At 41.5% G+C, this 18800-nt stretch overlaps 1 protein-coding gene across 1 annotated transcript; it reads left to right on the plus strand.

Annotated features, from left to right (window-relative positions):
- Window positions 1-359: 359 nt before the first annotated feature.
- tmem200a (transmembrane protein 200A) lies at window positions 360-14256 on the plus strand. Its single transcript, XM_024377918.2, has 2 exons — window positions 360-1252; window positions 9904-14256. The coding sequence occupies exon 2, from the start codon at window positions 9924-9926 to the stop codon at window positions 11424-11426; it is 1503 nt and encodes a 500-aa protein (XP_024233686.1). The 5' UTR covers window positions 360-1252; window positions 9904-9923; the 3' UTR covers window positions 11427-14256.
- The last annotated feature ends 4544 nt before the right edge of the window (window positions 14257-18800 follow it).

Raw genomic sequence — 18800 nt, forward strand, 5'->3', positions numbered from 1 at the left:
GAATAGGCGTAGCCCCTCTTTAAGCTCCTTTCTCAGCCCCGCAACCCCAAAGGCTGAAGTGGAACCTAACAATACTAGAAGTTGGGTTAGTCCCATTTCAAATGAGAACATTTAGGCAGTATCACAGTGGAGAAATGATTATAAAAACCCAGCCACGTACACTTTAAGCCCTAGCTCTCTCGAAGCCCCGAGTGAATATGTTTTTTTTGGTATCCAGTTGAGCCAGACTTGCATTGCATAAACACAGGAAATGACAGACTCAAACATCTGCAACATTTCGATATAGATCTCTGGGCTTTTAACCCTTTAATTGCTCCTGCTACAATAAGCTACAGTTGGTTGTTTACTCCGAGTGTGCAGGCAGTAGGGAGAGGGAATTAGTTTAATCTTGATTCAGTGGCTATATAGGCTATTATGTCTGTGTTATGGAGACATTATAAATGATTGCATTCTTAAATGGTCATCATCAAAGGATTTGGTTAACTCAATCATTTGCATCTCTAGATTGAAAGCAACATGCAGGGAGCTTAGATTACTACGTGTTATCGATATTTGCATCAATTATTGTCTTTGCATTGGGGACATTGTAAACTATTATGGTAATATTGTATTCAGATGCTTGACTTCTCCACGCATAAATTATTCAAATAAGCTTTCTCTTGGTTTTTTTCTACCCACTGTGGGAGTACAATGCTTTTCCTGGTCTACATCCCAAATAAATGCATTATTCCGAGCTGAAGCCAGCTGGTGGAGAGAGCCTATTTACAAGCTACCGTACCATGGAGGAATATTAAGTGGACATGATAAGGCGTCTTGGTATAACTCCAAAAGAATTCACAGCGCTTTGTCCCCAGATGTGAATACTTTAAAGTTAGTAGGCTAAACAGAACACGTATTTGATTTGTTATAGTCGACTGTGTGTGGATCACCGGATCTTTAGTGACAAAAAGTTGAGACGGTTGACAGTAAAACAATAGTAGACATTCTCTGCGCCTTGCGCAGCTTGGAACAGTTAGTACAGACGTGTAGCCAACAGTCCAGGTGCGCGTTTTGGAAATGGAGCGAAACAATGAAACATTTTCTCTTTGGAAGTTTATTCTTTTTCGTATCGGCACTCGATTATAAATGTAATGGGAATATAAACCGGACATAGCAAGCCAACCACGAGTGTCGAGAAACATGGCTTGCGTTATCATTTTCCATGCGTAATGGGCAAATAACACCAGCTAGAAAGAAGCACCATATTTTACAGGTAAGAAACAATTACATTATTCTTCAAGAAAAAATGTATTGTCCTCAATGGCCTTTTCTGTAAAACGATTATTTACATGGTTGTATTTGAACCTTTATTTAAACAGATGTTTTTATCTATCGAATCCCATTGACTGGGTCGTCTCATGGAGCTGCGCTCGTATCAAATATCATTTCTATCCTTCTCACCACTTTGATTTCTCAATTTTTTGTATTTTATTCTGGTGAATTCAAAATTAATTCCCATCGTTTCATCACAGGCTCTTTTATCATAGCATCATATCTGTTTTAAACAATTTACCCTGCAGGCATTTTGTTTAAAAATGAGAATGGGAACATAGCAGCAAATGTTCTATTGATCTGGTGTTTGTAGGTTTTCACATACTGTATCTCTACACGTGCACATGCAGTGATTGATTATATTATTGTTTATTGGATTACTGTGCAAATTATTCAGTTTCTTGGAACCAGCGGTACCATTACACCGCCCACCCACACACTGCACACACGCGCCCGTCTAGAAGTTACTGACACGGCTCTCTCTCTCACTCACTCACCCTCTCACTAATCCAGACATTATGCAGCGTCTGGAACAACACCTCCCACTTCAACCTGGACTCATGGGTAGATGTAACATAGTACAGGTAAATCGGAGACACTCCAATTAGAGTGATATGTTATGTTTCATGTGGTATCATCCATTTTATATGATATGTTACGAATAACAATATGTTGTGGCTAATGTTAGCTAGGTGGCTAATGCTAACGTTATCTAGGCTAGATGTTAGGGTTATGGGTTAAGGTTAGGAGTTAGGTTAAAGGGTTAAGGTTAGGGTTATGGGAATGGTTGACTTACATAACCATCTGTCTTATGTAACCATACCAAACATATCATACTAATTTTAGCATCACAGATGTACATTTACTATGTTACGTCTAGTCTATGAGACCAGGCTGCCGCCTTGATCACACCAATAATGCCCTGACCACAATCCTCCTCATCTCATCTGCTATGGCTGCTGTCAATAAATCATTTGCCAAAGCAGCAAGGGAATTTTTTGATTATATGCAATTTTCCTTCAACATTTTGCATTATCTGATCATTTAAACTCATGTCAAGTTTGACACATTACAATCTGAGAAGACTAGATTTGCTTTTCAACACTGAACAGACATGTATATTCACTGACACCCTGACATATTATTGTCTGTTTTTCATCTATTCTGTTTTATCTCTGACAGAACAGTTTTTTTTACATCCACTGATGTTTATGATTCTCATGGGGTGTCCTACCCCTTTTAGATTTCCTGTGTGTCCTTTGCAAAAAAAACATGTGGCATTCGAGCAATGTTCTATGTTCCAAACACATCGTTAAAAAGAAGAAAAGAAAGTCAACAGGAACTGCACTTTCCGATTTATTGATATAATCCACCCCCTGCCGCCCACTGCTCCTCTCTCTCTCCTCATCCTGGTATTTCATGGTGAACTTTAGATAAGTCGACATCAAAAGGCTACACCACCCACACCTGCTCTCAGACCTAATGCTGGGTGGGGGGGTGGGGGGTACTGGGTGGGTGGGGGATGGGTACAGTCAGAGAAGTGGGTCATACAACTGTCATGCATCCGCCCAAGAGTCTCCTCTCTGTCTGCAATGGGAATAACACATTTTGTAGATCCATCTAGTATTTTCACCATGCAATCATGTGCAGTGACCTTAAACTACTAAGGAAGTGCCTTGAGGGATGTACTCAGATGCAGGGTTGGTAGGTTATTTTCTAAATGTAATCTGTTACAGTTACTAGTTACCTGTCCAAAATTGTTATCAAATAAAGTTTTGGATAACCCAAACTCAGTAACGTAATTTGATTACATTCCGTTACTTTGAGATTACTTTGCCCTTAAGAGGCATTAGAGAAGACTAACATGTACAGTGGGGCAAAAAAGTATTTAGTCAGCCACCAATTGTGCAAGTTTTCCCACTTAAAAAGATGAGAGAGTTCTGTAATTTTCATCATAGGTACACTTCAACTATGACAGACAAAATGAGAAAAGAAAATCCAGAAAATCACATTGTAGGACTTTTAATGAATTTATTTGCAAATTATCGTGGAAAATAAGTATTTGGTCACCTACAAACAAGCAAGATTTCTGGCTCTCACAGACCTGTAACTTCTTCTTTAAGAGGCTCCTCTGTCCTCCACTCGTTACCTGTATTAATGGCACCTGTTTGAACTTGTTATCAGTATAAAAGACACCTGTCCACAACCTCAAACAGTCACACTCCAAACTCCACTATGGCCAAGACCAAAGAGCTGTCAAAGGACATCAGAAACAAAATTGTAGACCTGCACCAGGCTGGGAAGACTGAATCTGCAATAGGTAAGCAGCTTGGTTTGAAGAAATCAACTGTGGGAGCAATTATTAGGAAATGGAAGGCATACAAGACCACTGATAATCTCCCTCGATCTGGGGCTCCACGCAAGATCTCACCCCGTGGGGTCAAAATGATCACAAGAACGGTGAGCAAAAATCCCAGAACCACACGGAGGGACCTAATGAATGACCTGCAGAGAGCTGGGACCAAAGTAACAAAGCCTACCATCAGTAACACACTACGCCACCAGGGACTCAAATCCTGCAGTGCCAGACGTGTCCCCTTGCTTAAACCAGTACATGTCCAGGCCTGTCTGAAGTTTGCTAGAAAGCATTTGGATGATCCAGAAGAAGATTGGGAGAATGTCATATGGTCAGATGAAACCAAAATATAACTTTTTGGTAAAAACTCAACTCGTCGTGTTTGGAGGACAAAGAATGCTGAGTTGCATCCAAAGAACACTATACCTACTGTGAAGCATGGGTGTGGAAACATCATGCTTTGGGGCTGTTTTTCTGCAAAGGGACCAGAACGACTGATCCGTGTAAAGGAAAGAACGAATGGGGCCATGTATCGTGAGATTTTGAGTGAAAACCTCCTTTCATCAGCAAGGGCATTGAAGATGAAACGTGGCTGGGTCTTTCAGCATGACAATGATCCCAAACACACCGCCCGGGCAACGAAGGAGTGGCTTCGTAAGAAGCATTTCAAGGTCCTGGAGTGGCCTAGCCAGTCTCAAGATCTCAACCCCATAGAATATCTTTGGAGGGAGTTGAAAGTCTGTGTTGCCCAGCAACAGCCCCAAAACATCACTGCTCTAGAGGAGATCTGCATGGAGGAATGGGCCAAAATACCAGCAACAGTGTGTGAAAACCTTGTGAAGACTTGTGAAAAATTGCCAACAAAGGGTATATAACAAAGTATTGAGATAACTTTTGTTATTGACCAAATACTTATTTTCCACGATAATTTGCAAATAAATTCATTAAAAGTCCTACAATGTGATTTTCTGGATTTTCTTTTCTCATTTTGTCGGTCATAGTTGAAGTGTACCTATGATGAAAATTACAGGCCTCTCTCATCTTTTTAAGTGGGAGAACTTGCACAATTGGTGGCTGACTAAATACTTTTTTTGCCCCACTGTATGTTACCAATTGAACAACATCTATTGCAGGATAAATCAATGTTAAAGTTTACATAACTGGCCATATTTGGATGTTACATTTATGGATGTTAAAGTTATGTAGGCTTCTTCCAACCCATCACTTTCTATTACATATAATATAATAATATGATTAAATTATATCTTTACATTAAAAACAAAAGTATATCAGAATTCCAGTCATTCCAATAAATGTTATACCCTTTGATCTTCAAGAAAACGACGTGGAAATATAGAAGGAGAGATCAGCTAAATTGTTTTACCTGAGCATGACCCCAAAACTAATGACATATTAGCCAGCCCTACTATATTAGCCAGCCCTGTTATTTGTGATTTTGTTGTCATGGAGGACTGAGTGGGCTAATTGATTCCAGTTGAACAATAAATGCTGCGCTCATGGAATGACATGCTTTGAGAACTACTGAGAAGTGCTATTTACTTGTGAAAAATGAATGTCATATGCTGCATTTGCTATAGGCCTTTTCTTAACCTTTTTGTTGGTGACACTTTGATATCTTGATAGTATGCAGCTATTTAAAGGGCAAATCCACAGATAAAACAATTTTGGTAAAAAAGCTGAGGGATGGGCCTGGAGAAATATAACCACTCTCAGATTAATAGAAAAAGCTATGGATGCAAGGACTGACCCTCCGTGATATAAAATGTTTTGTTTTAACCATGTTATGAGGCTATACAGTGTTTGTTTACATTTACAATGTTTACAATGAGCCTGTAATGTAACCCACAAATGCTGATGCTCCAGATACTCAACTAGTCTAAAGAAGGCCAGTTTTATTGCTTCTTTAAACAGAACAATGGTTTTCAGCTGTGCTAACATAATCGCAAAAGGGTTTTCTAATGATCAATTGGTCTTTTAAAATTATAAACTTGGATTAGCTAACACAATTGCCATTGGAACACAGGAGTGATGGTTGCTGATAATGGGCCTCGGTACGCCTATGTAGATATTAAAAATTAGCCGTTTCCAGGTACAACAGTCATTTACAACCTTAACAATGTCTACACTGTATTTCTGATCAATTTGATGTTATTTTAATGGACAACAGATGTGGTTTTCTTTAAAAAACAAGGGCATTTCTAAGTGACCCCAAACTTTTGAACGGTAGTCGGAAGTTTGCATACACCTTAGCCAAATACATTTAAACTCAGTTTTTCAAAAATCCTGACATTTAATCCTAGTATGAATTCTCTGCCTTAGGTCAGTTCGGATCACCACTTTATTTTAAGAATGTGAAATGTCAGAATAATAGTAGAGAATTATTTCTTTCAGCTTTTATTTCTTTCATCACATTCCCAGTGGGTCAGACGTTTACATACACTCAATTAGTATTTGGTAGCATTGCCTTTAAATTGTTTAACTTGGTTCAAACATTTTGAGTAGCCTTCCACAAGCTTCCCACAATAAATTGGGTGAGTTTTGGCTCATTTCTCCTGACAGAGCAGGTGTAACTGAGTCAGGTTTGTAGGCCTCCTTGCTCGCACATGCTTTTTCAGTTCTGCCCACAAATTTTCTAGAGGATTGAGGTCAGGGCTTTGTGATGGCCACTCCAATACCTTGACTTTGTTGTCCTTAAGCCATTTTGCCACAACTTTGGAAGTATGCTTGGGGTCATTGTCCATTTGGAAGAACCATTTGCGACCAAGTTTTAACTTCCTGACTGATGTCTTGAGATGTTGCTTCACTATAGCCACATACTTTTCCTCTTTCATGATGCCATCTATTTTGTGAAGTGCACCAGTCCCTTCTGCAGCAAAGCACCCCCACAACATGATACTGCCACCCCCGTGCTTCACGGTTGGGATGGTGTTCTTCAGCTTGCAAGCTTCCCTCTTTTTCCTCCAAACATAACGATGATCATTATGTCCAAACAGTTCTATTTTTGTTTCATCAGACAAGAGTACATTTCTCCAAAAAGTACAATCTTTGTCCCCATGTGCAGTTGCAAACCGTAGTCTGGCTTTTTAATGGTGGTTTTCGAGCAGTGGCTTCTTCCTAGCTGAGCGGACTTTCAGGTTATGACGATATAGGACTCGTTTTACTGTGGATATAGATACTTTTGTACCTGTTTCCTCCAGCATCTTCACAAGGTCCTTTGCTGTTGTTCTGGGTTGATTTGCACTTTTTGCACCAAAGTACGTTCATCTCTAGGAGACAGAACGCGTCTCCTTCCTGAGTGGTATGACGGCTGCGTAGTCCCATGGTGTTTATACTTACTATTGTTTGTACAGATGAACGTGGTACCATCAGGCATTTGGAAATTGCTCCCAAGGATTAACCAGACTTGTGGAGGTCTACAATGTTTTTTTTCTGAGGTCTTAGATGATTTCTTTTGATTCTCCCATGATGTCAAGCAAAGAGGCACTGATTGAAGGTAGGCCTTGAAAAACATCCACAGGTGGACCTCCAACTGACTCGAATGATGTCAATTAGCCTATCAGAAGCTTCTAAAGCCATGACATCATTTTCTGGAATTTTCCAATCTGTTTAAAGGCACAGTCAACTTGGTGTATGTAAACTTCTGACTCACTGGAATTGTGATAGAGTGAATTATAAGTGAAATAATCTGTCTGTAAACAATTGTTGGAAACAATTTAAAGGCAATGCTACCAAATACTAATTGAGTGTATGTAAAGTTCTGACCCACTGGAAATGTGATGAAATAAATAAAAGCTGAAATAAATAATTCTCTCTACTATTATTCTGACATTTCACATTCTTAAAATAAAGTGGTGATCCTAACTGACCTAAAACAGGGCGTCTTTACTCGGATTAAATGTCAGGAATTGTGAAAAACTGAGTTTAAATGTATTTCACTAACGTGTATTTAAACTTTCGACTTCAACTGTGTAAATACAAAAATGGATGTAGCAACTACAGATTGTCCCTTTAAGTCTATCAAAAGTGTGCAAGGTTGAGCATGTCTCCATTAGACCTATGGATTTTCTTTTTGATCAGCATCAATTAGATTCAGCAATAAAAGCCCCACTTTTATTCCATAGGCTTGAATCCGCACTATGCAGCTTTTGCAAGAGGACATTTTTCACTGGCTGTCCACTGGTTTCAAAAACAATGATTGATAGGCAGCTTAAACTTCTCGAATTCAACCATTATTGGGTTCAAATACACATTTAGATTTGTGAACAGCCATCCGCAACAACCCCAATGAGAGAGTTGGAGTGTGACACACATCAATGCGCTATGTAGATATAAATATTAAGTGATATCCATATCGCCGTAAACTACATCGCTGCTGTCATCCTTACCTCCAGGTGTTTATTCAAGTTGGATAATCTTTAGATGCCGACAGCAGCCCCACCATTAGAAGACATAGCTCGGACTGTAGCCTACAAAAGCCTATTCCTGCTCTTTTCCCGCGATCTATCAAGGCCCCTGAATGGTGCAGTGGTCTAAGGCACTGCATCTCAGGCTGTATCACAACCGGCCGTGATTGGGAGTCCCACAGGGCGGCTCACAATTGGCCTAACGTCGTCTGGGGTAGGGTTTGGCCGGGGTAGGCCTTTTATGTAAATAAGAATTTGTTCTTAACTGACTTCCCTAGTTAAAAAAAAAGGTTAAATTAATTAATTCATAATAAAAAACATTTGGTGTGTCATCATAGTGGTCTCGGACTTGTGGTCAGCCTCGCTCAGGTGGTAAAAACATGGATAAAAATGGTCAATGCTGATTTGAATGTCATTGAGCATCCTTTCTGAATTTAAAAGTAATCCTCCAAGTAATCATCTAGTTTTTCAAAAGTATTTGTAATCTGATTACAATATTGATGCTGGTAATGTACGGATTACAGTTACCGTTTTTTGACATTATTCCATATGTGTTATTTCATAGTTTTGATGTCTTCACTAATATCCTACAATGTAGAAAAAATAGTAAAAAATAAAGAAAAACCCTTGAATGAGTAGGTGTTCTAAAACTTCTGACTGGTGGTGTAAATATTCCCTATAGAGCGAGAGTGTGCTCTTCGGACACACTCTGGTGTATAAACATGACAACCTGTCCACACTACAATACCCCCTGTTGTTCGCGCTGACAGAGAGAGGATGTTGAGGATTCACTCCACACACCTCTTGGTGAAGCACCATGTATCTGCACCTCTCCTGCCTTCAACCTGGTTGTTGGATCTTTTGAAGGGGTTTATTGGAAACACTGATGAGATTACCGTTCCTAAAAAGATAGCATATTTCTCCCATAAATTGATTGTCATGGTTCATTGGGAAATGTTGAAATAGGATGGTGTATGGTAGTCAGTACGGTTGAGTACTGAGTAGTACTGACCAGTGCTGCTTGTGTTAGCTGAGGCTCTATTTTACTGTAAAATATATATATTTCAAGGTCCCTTGTGAGTCATCTCCATTAATAGACTGCCATAACTAATTCTATACTTTTTAATTTAAGATCCGTTTAAGATCATAGGGACTAAGTAACGGCCTCTTATATTTCTTTAAACCCTTTTACTAGGAAATGAGATGTTCCTCCTGAGATGACAAATAGATGGAGTCATTTGGAAAAGAGCATCTGTGTGTGCTTGTCTGTGGTGTGTGTAAGAGAGAAAGCGAGACAGAGTGACAGATATAATGAGAGAGAGAGAGAGAGAGAGAAAGGGAGAGAGAGAGAGAGAGAGAGAGAGATACAAACAGCTGGAGCGGAAAAGGCAGGGGACATGTGTAAATGTAAAGTGCTATATCACAGCTAAATCTGTATTCATTCGCTCACAAACATAATGCAATTTGCCATTTCAATCATCATTTTGGCTTCCAAAAAGGCTCTCCTTTCTTTTAGCGAGAAAAAAACAAAGAGGGCAAACACCAGATTGCCAGATGAATTGTTGCCTATGGGCTGTGACTAGAATTAATATTAGAACATAATTGTCATCATACTTAATTACCAAAGTAAGCATAAGAGCAGTTTCTGCAGATGCTGTTCCCAGCTTGATGACGTCCCCCAAAGGTTATGGTTGCTCTGCCTCCCACCATGGGAATACCAGGAGGACAGTGCCAGCAACCCAGCAACTAGAGAAGAGACATCAGTAAACATACCAGATGCGTCTCACTCCCCTTCTCTGTTTGTCTTTACAGGACCGTGGACAGCGGTAGTGATGATTTCAGCTGGTGGAGTGATTACGGGCCACCTTGCTGCACTGAAGAGGCAGGACTCGGCCCGCTCCCAACACCACCTGCCCATCCAGTCCCCAGCCCCAGGAGAGGCCCAGGAGAAGAGGAGGGCCAAGCGTAAACCCAGACCCGACGTAGTGGTGGTCAGGGGAAAGATCCGCCTCTACTCTGCCTCTGGGTTCTTCCTCATCCTGGGTGTATTGATCCTGCTGATGGGCATCGCCATGGCCGTGCTGGGCTACTGGCCAAACAGAGAGGATCTCGTAGCGGCCAACGCCAAGCTATCCACCAACGACACCAGGGTGACCCAGGAGGAAAGCGGTACACTGGCCCAGTTCTTTGAGCAGCACCTGCACTCTGAGAAGATGAAGATGCTGGGCCCCTTCACCATGGGTATCGGTATCTTCATCTTCATCTGTGCCAATGCCATCCTGCACGAAAACAGGGACCGGGAGACCAAGGTGATCCACATGAGAGACATGTACTCCACCGTCATCGACATCCACAGCCTGAGGATCAAAGAGCACAAGTACATGAACGGGGCCTACTCCGGCTCTTATGGGGAGCATGAGGTCAGGACCTATGAGAACCAGTGTGCCTCCAAGCTTGCTGCTAACACCCTGCTAGGGTTCCCCAGCATGGGGAACAATGTGAGGGTGTCTCGCAGGGCCAGCTCTCTGGAGGACGAGGAGGGCCTTCTCAACGAGGCCAAAGGGGGGCATGGTCTCATGCCTTCACTCTACAGAGAGCGCTCTGGCTCTATCTTTGGTCTGCAGCATGAGGGCAGCCGCCACAGGGACGAGAAGAGCAGCTTCCCCAAGAGATGCCAGACCAGGTCAATCGTCTCGTCCTCGATCAGCGCTTTCACCCTGCCCGTTATCAAGCTCAACAACTGTGTGATCGACGAGCCTGACATGGACAACATCACAGAGGACCTGGAGCACATTCGGGTTAGGTCCCGACCCCCCTCTGTGGAGTCCCTGGCTGTGCCTGTTCCGGCAGACATTGCCAAAGCCTACAAACCTCCCGACGTCATGCTCCTCAGGAGTAACTCAGCCACAGAGTCCCACTCCTTCTCGTCCTCTCATAGCTCTCTGTCCCCAGGCTCTGCCAGTGGGAGGTACCTGTCCCCCGGGACTGCCCGCAAGGACTTCGGCTCCAACAACTCCCTCCACATGCTTTCTTCTCACTCTAAGTCTCTGGACCTGGATCGAAGGCCCACCACCCTAACAGTGAAGCCAGAGCAGAGGAAACATCCCAGCTGGCCCCGGCTGGACCGCAGCAATAGTAAAGGCTACATGAAGCTGGAGAACAAGGAGGATCCTATGGACAGACTGCAGCTGCCCCAGGTAGCAGTCAAGCAGGATTACACCAAGAAAGAGAAACTGCTCATGATCTCCAGGTCTCACAATAACCTCAGCTTTGAACACGATAAGCAGTTCATGAACAACACTATGAAACGAGGGAGCTCTGAGACCAGGTTTTAAATGGAACTCTTACAAAACCTGGTCTCAGACGTGTTTGTGCCGTCTTGCCAACTCCTATGGTCATTGCCACCTGATGAGGACCATACGAGTTGGCAAGAAAGCACAAACACATCTGGGTCCAGGCTATATGAAGCCCACTACTTGGACCTACATCTAAAAATGTGTTTGTTTGTGTGACAAGATCATTCTGCAATACAATTCTAGCTGTTCACTCTCAGTGTTGCTTAGTAAATTGTAAGTGTGATCACATGTTGTTTTGGGATGGAGCTCTCAGGTAGTCTGTCTGTTTGCAGTCTAAAGAAAAGAGTGGCTGTGTTACGTGTGTGAGATATTTGCAGCACAAATCAATTCATAATCTTTTTTCAAATTAGGTTTAAAGTGAACTTAGAAGTACAGAAACCTACACCATTAACTTGTGGTTTGTTTTTCTTGTCACATTTCTATAGTCTTTGTGTTGTTGCAACACGCTGTACTTTTTGTTCAAACCGGTCAGTGTACGTACAAGAGTTGTTTAGATAATTTTGCTTTTAATAATGTAATTGTTCTCAACACACACTGCTATTTTTTTAAGGAAAAAGGCGTCAAATTGACAATTTACTCAGAATAAAATTAAGCTTTTCAATGAGTAACATTTGTCTTTGATGATAGCCTATACTATTTTGTTCTCCCCAGCCTTGGAAATGTGCTGTGTTCACAGAAAAATATTTAACCTTGCCTTTAGTAGATGTATTTTAAACACAAAGATAGAATCAATACTATAAACAGTACAGAGTATTTCTGCTCGCATCTGTTTGTCTGATATTCATTTTGTCTCTTGAATTCTGAGAGTGAATGAACTAAGAAATTCTCCTAACATTTGTTTTCTCGCACCACAAACTTTGAATCGGTTGTGAAGGGAAAATATTTTATCTTTGGAAGCAAGGAAGTAAATGGCATTCCCATGTTGAACAATAGGAGATCTGGGAGTATCGAATTGGGAGCTGCCAGAGTAGAGAGGAGTCTCATAAGATGGGTCCATCTGGAGGAGGAGTGAACCAAGATGTGTGTGACTTCCAGGAAGCCTCATATTTAAACAAGGTTTGCACATTGTCAATACGAACAGGAGAAACTGTGCCGTATACATGTTCAGGATTTGATATATTTTCCATGTTTTATTTTGCTGAAATGTCTATCTGACTGCAATTAGAAAGACATTGGATTGAATATTTTTGTGTCCCCTATTTGTTATCTGTAAGAGGTGGTATTTTGTGAAACAGCAATCAATGAAACATTGGATGTCTGGGTGCAAGTCTATTTTGGACAGGTGGAGTGGCGTGAATTCCAATCCGCCTCTCATAGTCTTCAACAATACACCCTCTGCCTTGCCGATTTGGTCTGTTATTGCTATGCTCTTTTAGCATGGGTAGACTATTCACAATATATCATCGTCCCATAAGCCACTTCTAAAATAATACGGTAATATCATCCCACTGAGCACACACTGGTTGAATCAACGTTGTTTCCACGTAATTTCAATGAAATTATGTCGAACCAACGTCGAATAGACATTGAATTGTCTGTGCCCAGTGGGATATGGATGAAGCATTGGCTAATCCTCTGATGTTCTAAAGTAGTGAATGTTACTTCATGCAAAGTAATAAAGAGTATCTCTTGCTTTGATTTTGTACATTTGTATAGAATATCGTGGCGCATATAGGCTACTGTCCACACAACTCCCGCTCCGATACTCATCCTAAACAGAAAAAGGTTACAGATAAAGTTGGAGATAGTTTTGGATTTGAGAAGGAAGATAAAGTTTGACTGAGGCCATCTGTAGAGTTAGCATCAAAGCAAATGACATTGCGGCTTCAAAGAACAATCAACAAACCAAAGAAGCCAATATCTATTTCAGCATAAATATTATATCAAAAGAAACAAAAAGTACTTTGTTGTCAGTTCTGCCTCATTGCTAGATCCTCCCTCCGCTGCTCCTTGGGGACTCCCCCGTCACTGACGGCAAATTACCTTGGCGGAGCAGGGCAGGCCAGGGTTAATTGGTAGGAGCTGAGAGATGCCTTGGGGTTTGGACCTCGCTCACTCACCAGTGGAATGGGAGCGTTGGGTGAGACCCTGGCCTTCGGGATGCTATTCTAGCTCATTAGGACGTCAATCTGCAACACATTTCCGGCAGGGGTTTGGGACCCCCTCTGACTGCCATGGCAACAAAGGCACCCTCAGTATTTAAACCCAAATGCAGCTAGGCAGCTGCTTCAGGCACGCGACAAAGGAGAGCTGCAAAGGCTCATGGGCCAAAACAAGAGAAAAACATGAATATGATAAAGATGGCTTAAAATGTCATATCTGTTTTACTGTCATTGATCCAGTAAGATAGTATTTTGAAATTTGGATGTCTTCTTTATTCAGTTATTCAACTTTTGAGAAAACTGCTACTTATCCAAACTAATGAGCAAACTAAAACTGTTCCTTGCCTCTGTCTACTAATTGGGTTACCTTCTGTGAACTTCAGCACCTTGTTATTGTCCTTCATGTTTTAGGAAACTCCGCCATTAGGCTGCATCCAAGGTCACTCAGGGGCATTACACTCCTATTAATAATGTCTTGACTGAGTCACATGGCCTATTATTCCCCATCCTCCAGGAGGCGTGTTGGTAAACCAGAGAGTGTGACCTATCCTGTCCACACTAAGCTGAGGGTGTCGGGTGAGTCAATGCTGGAGGTCTTGGGGGACTCGACCGTCTCCTGAGGTCCACCTACTTCACATTCTAAACCATTGCAGTGAAATCAGTGACCCACCCTCCTGTCACTATCTCTGAAGGCACCTCTATGTTCAGGGGTCACGTCGTGTTTCAGTGAAATGCCATAACGAGTGCTTGATTGTGCCAAGAGTAGCCTATGAATCATTGTAGGCAGAGTAAATGTTTCATATTGCTTTTAAACACTGTATTGATTGAGAAAATGTCTGTAAGAGCTGGTTATACAGTTTGACTACATAATGGCCTTTAAGGGAGGGACTTCTTTGTCAGTGGCTACTGCTGTGCTGTGAATGGGCTGAGATTGTCATTGTTACCGGGTCCGTGCATAGCAATCAATGACAAGAAATAATGTGTCCTGTCAAGTGTTGTGTTTTTGGCATCATTAAAGTGAAGACTTATTTTATCAAATCAATTCTCTGTAATTATTATTATGCGATTAAACAAATCATGTCATTTTAATTAACTAGGAAGTCTTGGGCACCAAGGAAAATCTTCAGATTACAAAGTTAGAATATTTTAATATCTGATCAATTAGTTTCTTAATTAATGAAATATTCTTTACCACACGTTAGTCTCATTCCAAACGTCATAAATTGTTGGTTATCTGCACAAACCCAGCCTTTACTATGACTCATCCATACAACAATCGTCTTAAATCATTTAGTAAATACTAACTAACTAAACAATCACAGAAATGCATAAACAAACAACACAGTAGATATGGTTACAAGGAAATTATAGGGGAGGTTCCCTCGCGGGCTAAGCCAATATGACGGCTTGGTGGACAAAGGGAAGTGGGTGTGGACTGAAAAGGGCAGGAAGGACAAAAGGCGTCACTACACAGTTTATAATTATATTAATTGAAATGCCAATCCTTTGCACATGAACGCTCACTCATTCGGGAACAATTGCAATCAATATTTACGCACAGTGTGTCATCGTGATCTCTGTTGGAATCGTCAGTCCTTCTGTTGGAGAGTTCATCCAAGTCTCTATCTCGCTCTGCTTCCCTGAAGAGTCTTTCGTGGTTAGATTGGATACTCCAGAGTACCATTCAGAAATGTTCTCATAGAGTAGCTGTTTCGACGGTTGTCGGTCTTCGCATCCCAGGTTGACATCATTTCGAGCTGCAGACCAGTAATTAGTATCTAAGATTTGCTCTTATTCTGTAGGGATCGATAGTCTCAGAGTTGAACCATTTCCAGCCGTGTAGCCAATGCTCCCCGTGGTATGGTTAGGAATTCAACAAATATTTCAACCTTAGTTTATACTGAGGTTTTTGTGGTCTAACTCAACCTGTGCCCCCTCGGTGTCCATCGAGGTACTCGTGGTCTGAAGAGGATTTACTCCAATGGCTTAGTTCATCTTTAAAGGGAATACAATTCTCTTTCATTAAAATGTTTAACATCACCTTACATCATCTCACAAATAGTTTAATCTTTACTCATTCATTTTATACAAGAATTAGATGCAAACCCCATAATTGAGAAGTGTACATATACAGAGAGCAGCAGCGTAGCCTAGTGGTTAGCGCGTTGGACTAGTAACCAGAAGGTTGCAAGTTCAAACCCCTGAGCTGACAAGGTACAAATCTGTCGTTCTGCCCCTGAACAGACAGTTAACCCACTGTTCCTAGGCCGTCATAGAAAATAAGAATTTGTTCTTAACTGACTTGCCTAGTTAAATAAAGGTTAAAAAATAAAAATATAGTTGTGTTTCTCCTGTCCTCTCTGAGGTCACCAAATGAAACACACTCAAATCAATGGACCATTCCCATCTTACAAGTGGACCTTTTGTATCAAATTCCCATTTTGAGGATTTAGGAGTTTGCCATGTGAAATTCTTTGTTCTCTCTATGTGTCTCTCTTTCTGCATGGCCAGGGGGAGAGAGTCTCCTCCAGGAATGTATGACCTGAGATAACAGAACCTGGGTGTAGGAGAGAGAGAGAGAGAGAGGGAGGGGAGGGGAGGGGGGGGTGCCACAAGCTATACCCAGAAAGTGTCACATCCTGACACAAGTTTACAGCAAAGAGTGCAATGTCACTTCTATCTGAGGGTGTAAAGGCGGGTGTAAACTGTATGATGTCACTTCTAAGGGTGTAAAGGCAGGGTATAGAGTATGTGATGTCACTTTTATCTGAGGGTGTAATCACAGACTTTATACCCTGCCTTTACACCCTCACATTAGAAGTGACAAGGCAGGGCATAAACTGTGTGATGTCACTTCTATCTGAGGGTGTAAAGTGTGTCCCGTCATGAACTTGATGAAACTTGTTTCAACAGCCCCTGCTGATAGGTGTTGCACAGTGAGTGGGTAACATGAATGATTCAGAGATATTCCAGTCTGTATTGTTCACAGCAACAAAGGTACAGTATGTAGACATATCTGTTTACATTCCCCATCTTCACTCCCCGTCAGCTTTTTTGACGTAATGGGTACATATGTTCTGGAAATAGCTGCTCACTGTGAGCTTCTAAACTTTCAACACTTAAAACATCAAGTCAATCATGTTGGTGTAAAACGATGTATATTTCTGTGCCTGTCGGCTTTCATGTCATCTTTTGAATTAGGATGAAATGGAGATGGAGTTAAAGTAGTTGTGGTACATTCAAACAGTATAAAAATGTCATCTGGCATTGTCTTTATCTGCATCAAATAATGGATGCGATTAACGAGGATGGAAGGGTAGATATGTAAATAAACCTAGTTAGGAATGTAACAAAACTTTTGTCTTTCTTTTCATTTTATATTAGTGGTAAAAGGTTTGACATATTTGTTTTGTGTAACATTTGCCACATATGGCAGTCATCCAGTGAACGTTTGAAAGGTTTGACATTTGTTTAGAAGGTCAGGGCACATGCCAATACTGCTCCACTCCCTACTGCATGGAATATGGAATGCAGAAATAGGATTCTAACCAGGTACAAATTAGCTCTAGTGTGTCTGTAAGAAAGAAATTAATGCAGTTGCCAATGTCACTATGAGAAAGAGAGGATGCATCTTTATCCTGAATATCCTCCAAGCAGCTTATTAGGGCAGACCACAGCTCCCTCCAAGCCTTCTGGGAAATGAAAGCGCTGTGATAACTAGTAAAGAGGGGTTGTGTGGGTAGCGTCTGGAACAGGGAAGCTGTTCAAGCTCTGAGCAGCTCTCACTTAGTCAGCCCCCATCACATACCATTGTACGCTCAGACCTCAGTTTGCACAGCGTGTGATGGTAACATTGTCTACTACACTATCTGTGAAATGAGTGTGATGCTCACTTGTTTAAATGAAATATCATTGTATCTTAGGTATTTAGGGTTTGGTTTTTGCTGGGAAGACAAAATGGGCTTTTAGTACAGTATACTGCTGGGATTCATACAGCGAGGGAGACAGTGATTGTTGTTCATTCAAGAGGAAAGACCTCATTGCCCAACTACTCACACTCCACATGCTTATTAATAAATGACATGCAGACACAGCCGAGAGAGAATATGTGGAGAAATGGATGGCTGAGCAAATATGAAGTGTCCTGCAGTATTCAAGAGTAGCGTCAAAGAGCATGTCTATTGGCAGAAACATTTGCGCCGGCATTCTGCATCTAGTCATTTATTTCAAGTGATACATTATCGTTTCAGCGTGGGTTTTTAGACGTGGAACAACTCAGACATTTAATTGGGCCTGTGAAAAGGTGGTCCAATACCAACACCAGCCCATTATATGAAGGTAACGACATCCGCTGAGGCCTGCTGCGTTGCTTGGCCATCGAGTACCAGAGTCATGTACGGGGAGAGTTTAAGCGAAGGCCCACTCCCTTCTTCAAAAATCCTACCAGGACTGTGCTTGCATCATCTGCCCACACATCTAACCAAAAATGGGAGCCATGCTCTGACTCACCCCCAGCAATCCCTCTAAAAATCAGCCAATTAAATGACTTCTGCTTGGAGAGATACTGAAGGGCACCCAGAGCATCTCGTTCCAGCTACACCTTTTCCTCCTCCATTCCTTGCCATCATCACTCCCGGTCATTCTGTTCATTTTCCTTATTAAAGAAAAAGGCTTTACTGTACACGTCAACACAGAGCGCTTCAGAGGTCTGATTGGTTAACCTCATTCCCTCATTCAAACACAGGCCTGGCTAGTACAGGTGTGTTTTTAGTCATTTGGGAACCAAGACAGGTTGCTAAAACAAGATGAATGAGGCAAGACATTTTCTTCTCTTCTCTTGAAATGTTGGATCCTGATTGAAGAGGGACGATTTGAGTTCCATTTAGAAATAGTTGTTTTGTATAGTAGAAATTACACTACTATTTTCAGTCCCATTTAAGTGGCTGAGAAAGGTAGACACTTGAAAGTGTCTGATCATGATGGACATAATTGTGAAACTATTTGTGAACAGCTAGAGAGAAAGGCCTGACAGGGCTCTCACAGTAAGTCTTCTATTGTTCTTACTGATTGGCATAATTTGTCCACTTTGAAAGCAGTTATCCCTCAAGCAGTGGCAGTTCTAGCTTGTATAGCTCCCTGGGTGAACCGCCCCCTTCAGGCCCCCCAAAAAGCCCCATTCTGCACTAACTGTAATTTTTTGTCAGACATTTGGAACACAAATGAATAATCATAACATTTAAAACTATATAAA

Source organism: Oncorhynchus tshawytscha, linkage group LG18, assembly GCF_018296145.1.
Source record: "Oncorhynchus tshawytscha isolate Ot180627B linkage group LG18, Otsh_v2.0, whole genome shotgun sequence".
In the NCBI taxonomy this organism is placed as follows: domain Eukaryota; kingdom Metazoa; phylum Chordata; class Actinopteri; order Salmoniformes; family Salmonidae; genus Oncorhynchus; species Oncorhynchus tshawytscha.

What these genes read in the sequence shown, in the direction of transcription:
- tmem200a (XM_024377918.2), top strand. Translation starts at nt 9,924, where the DNA reads ATGATTTCAGCTGGTGGAGTGATTACGGGCCACCTTGCTGCACTGAAG.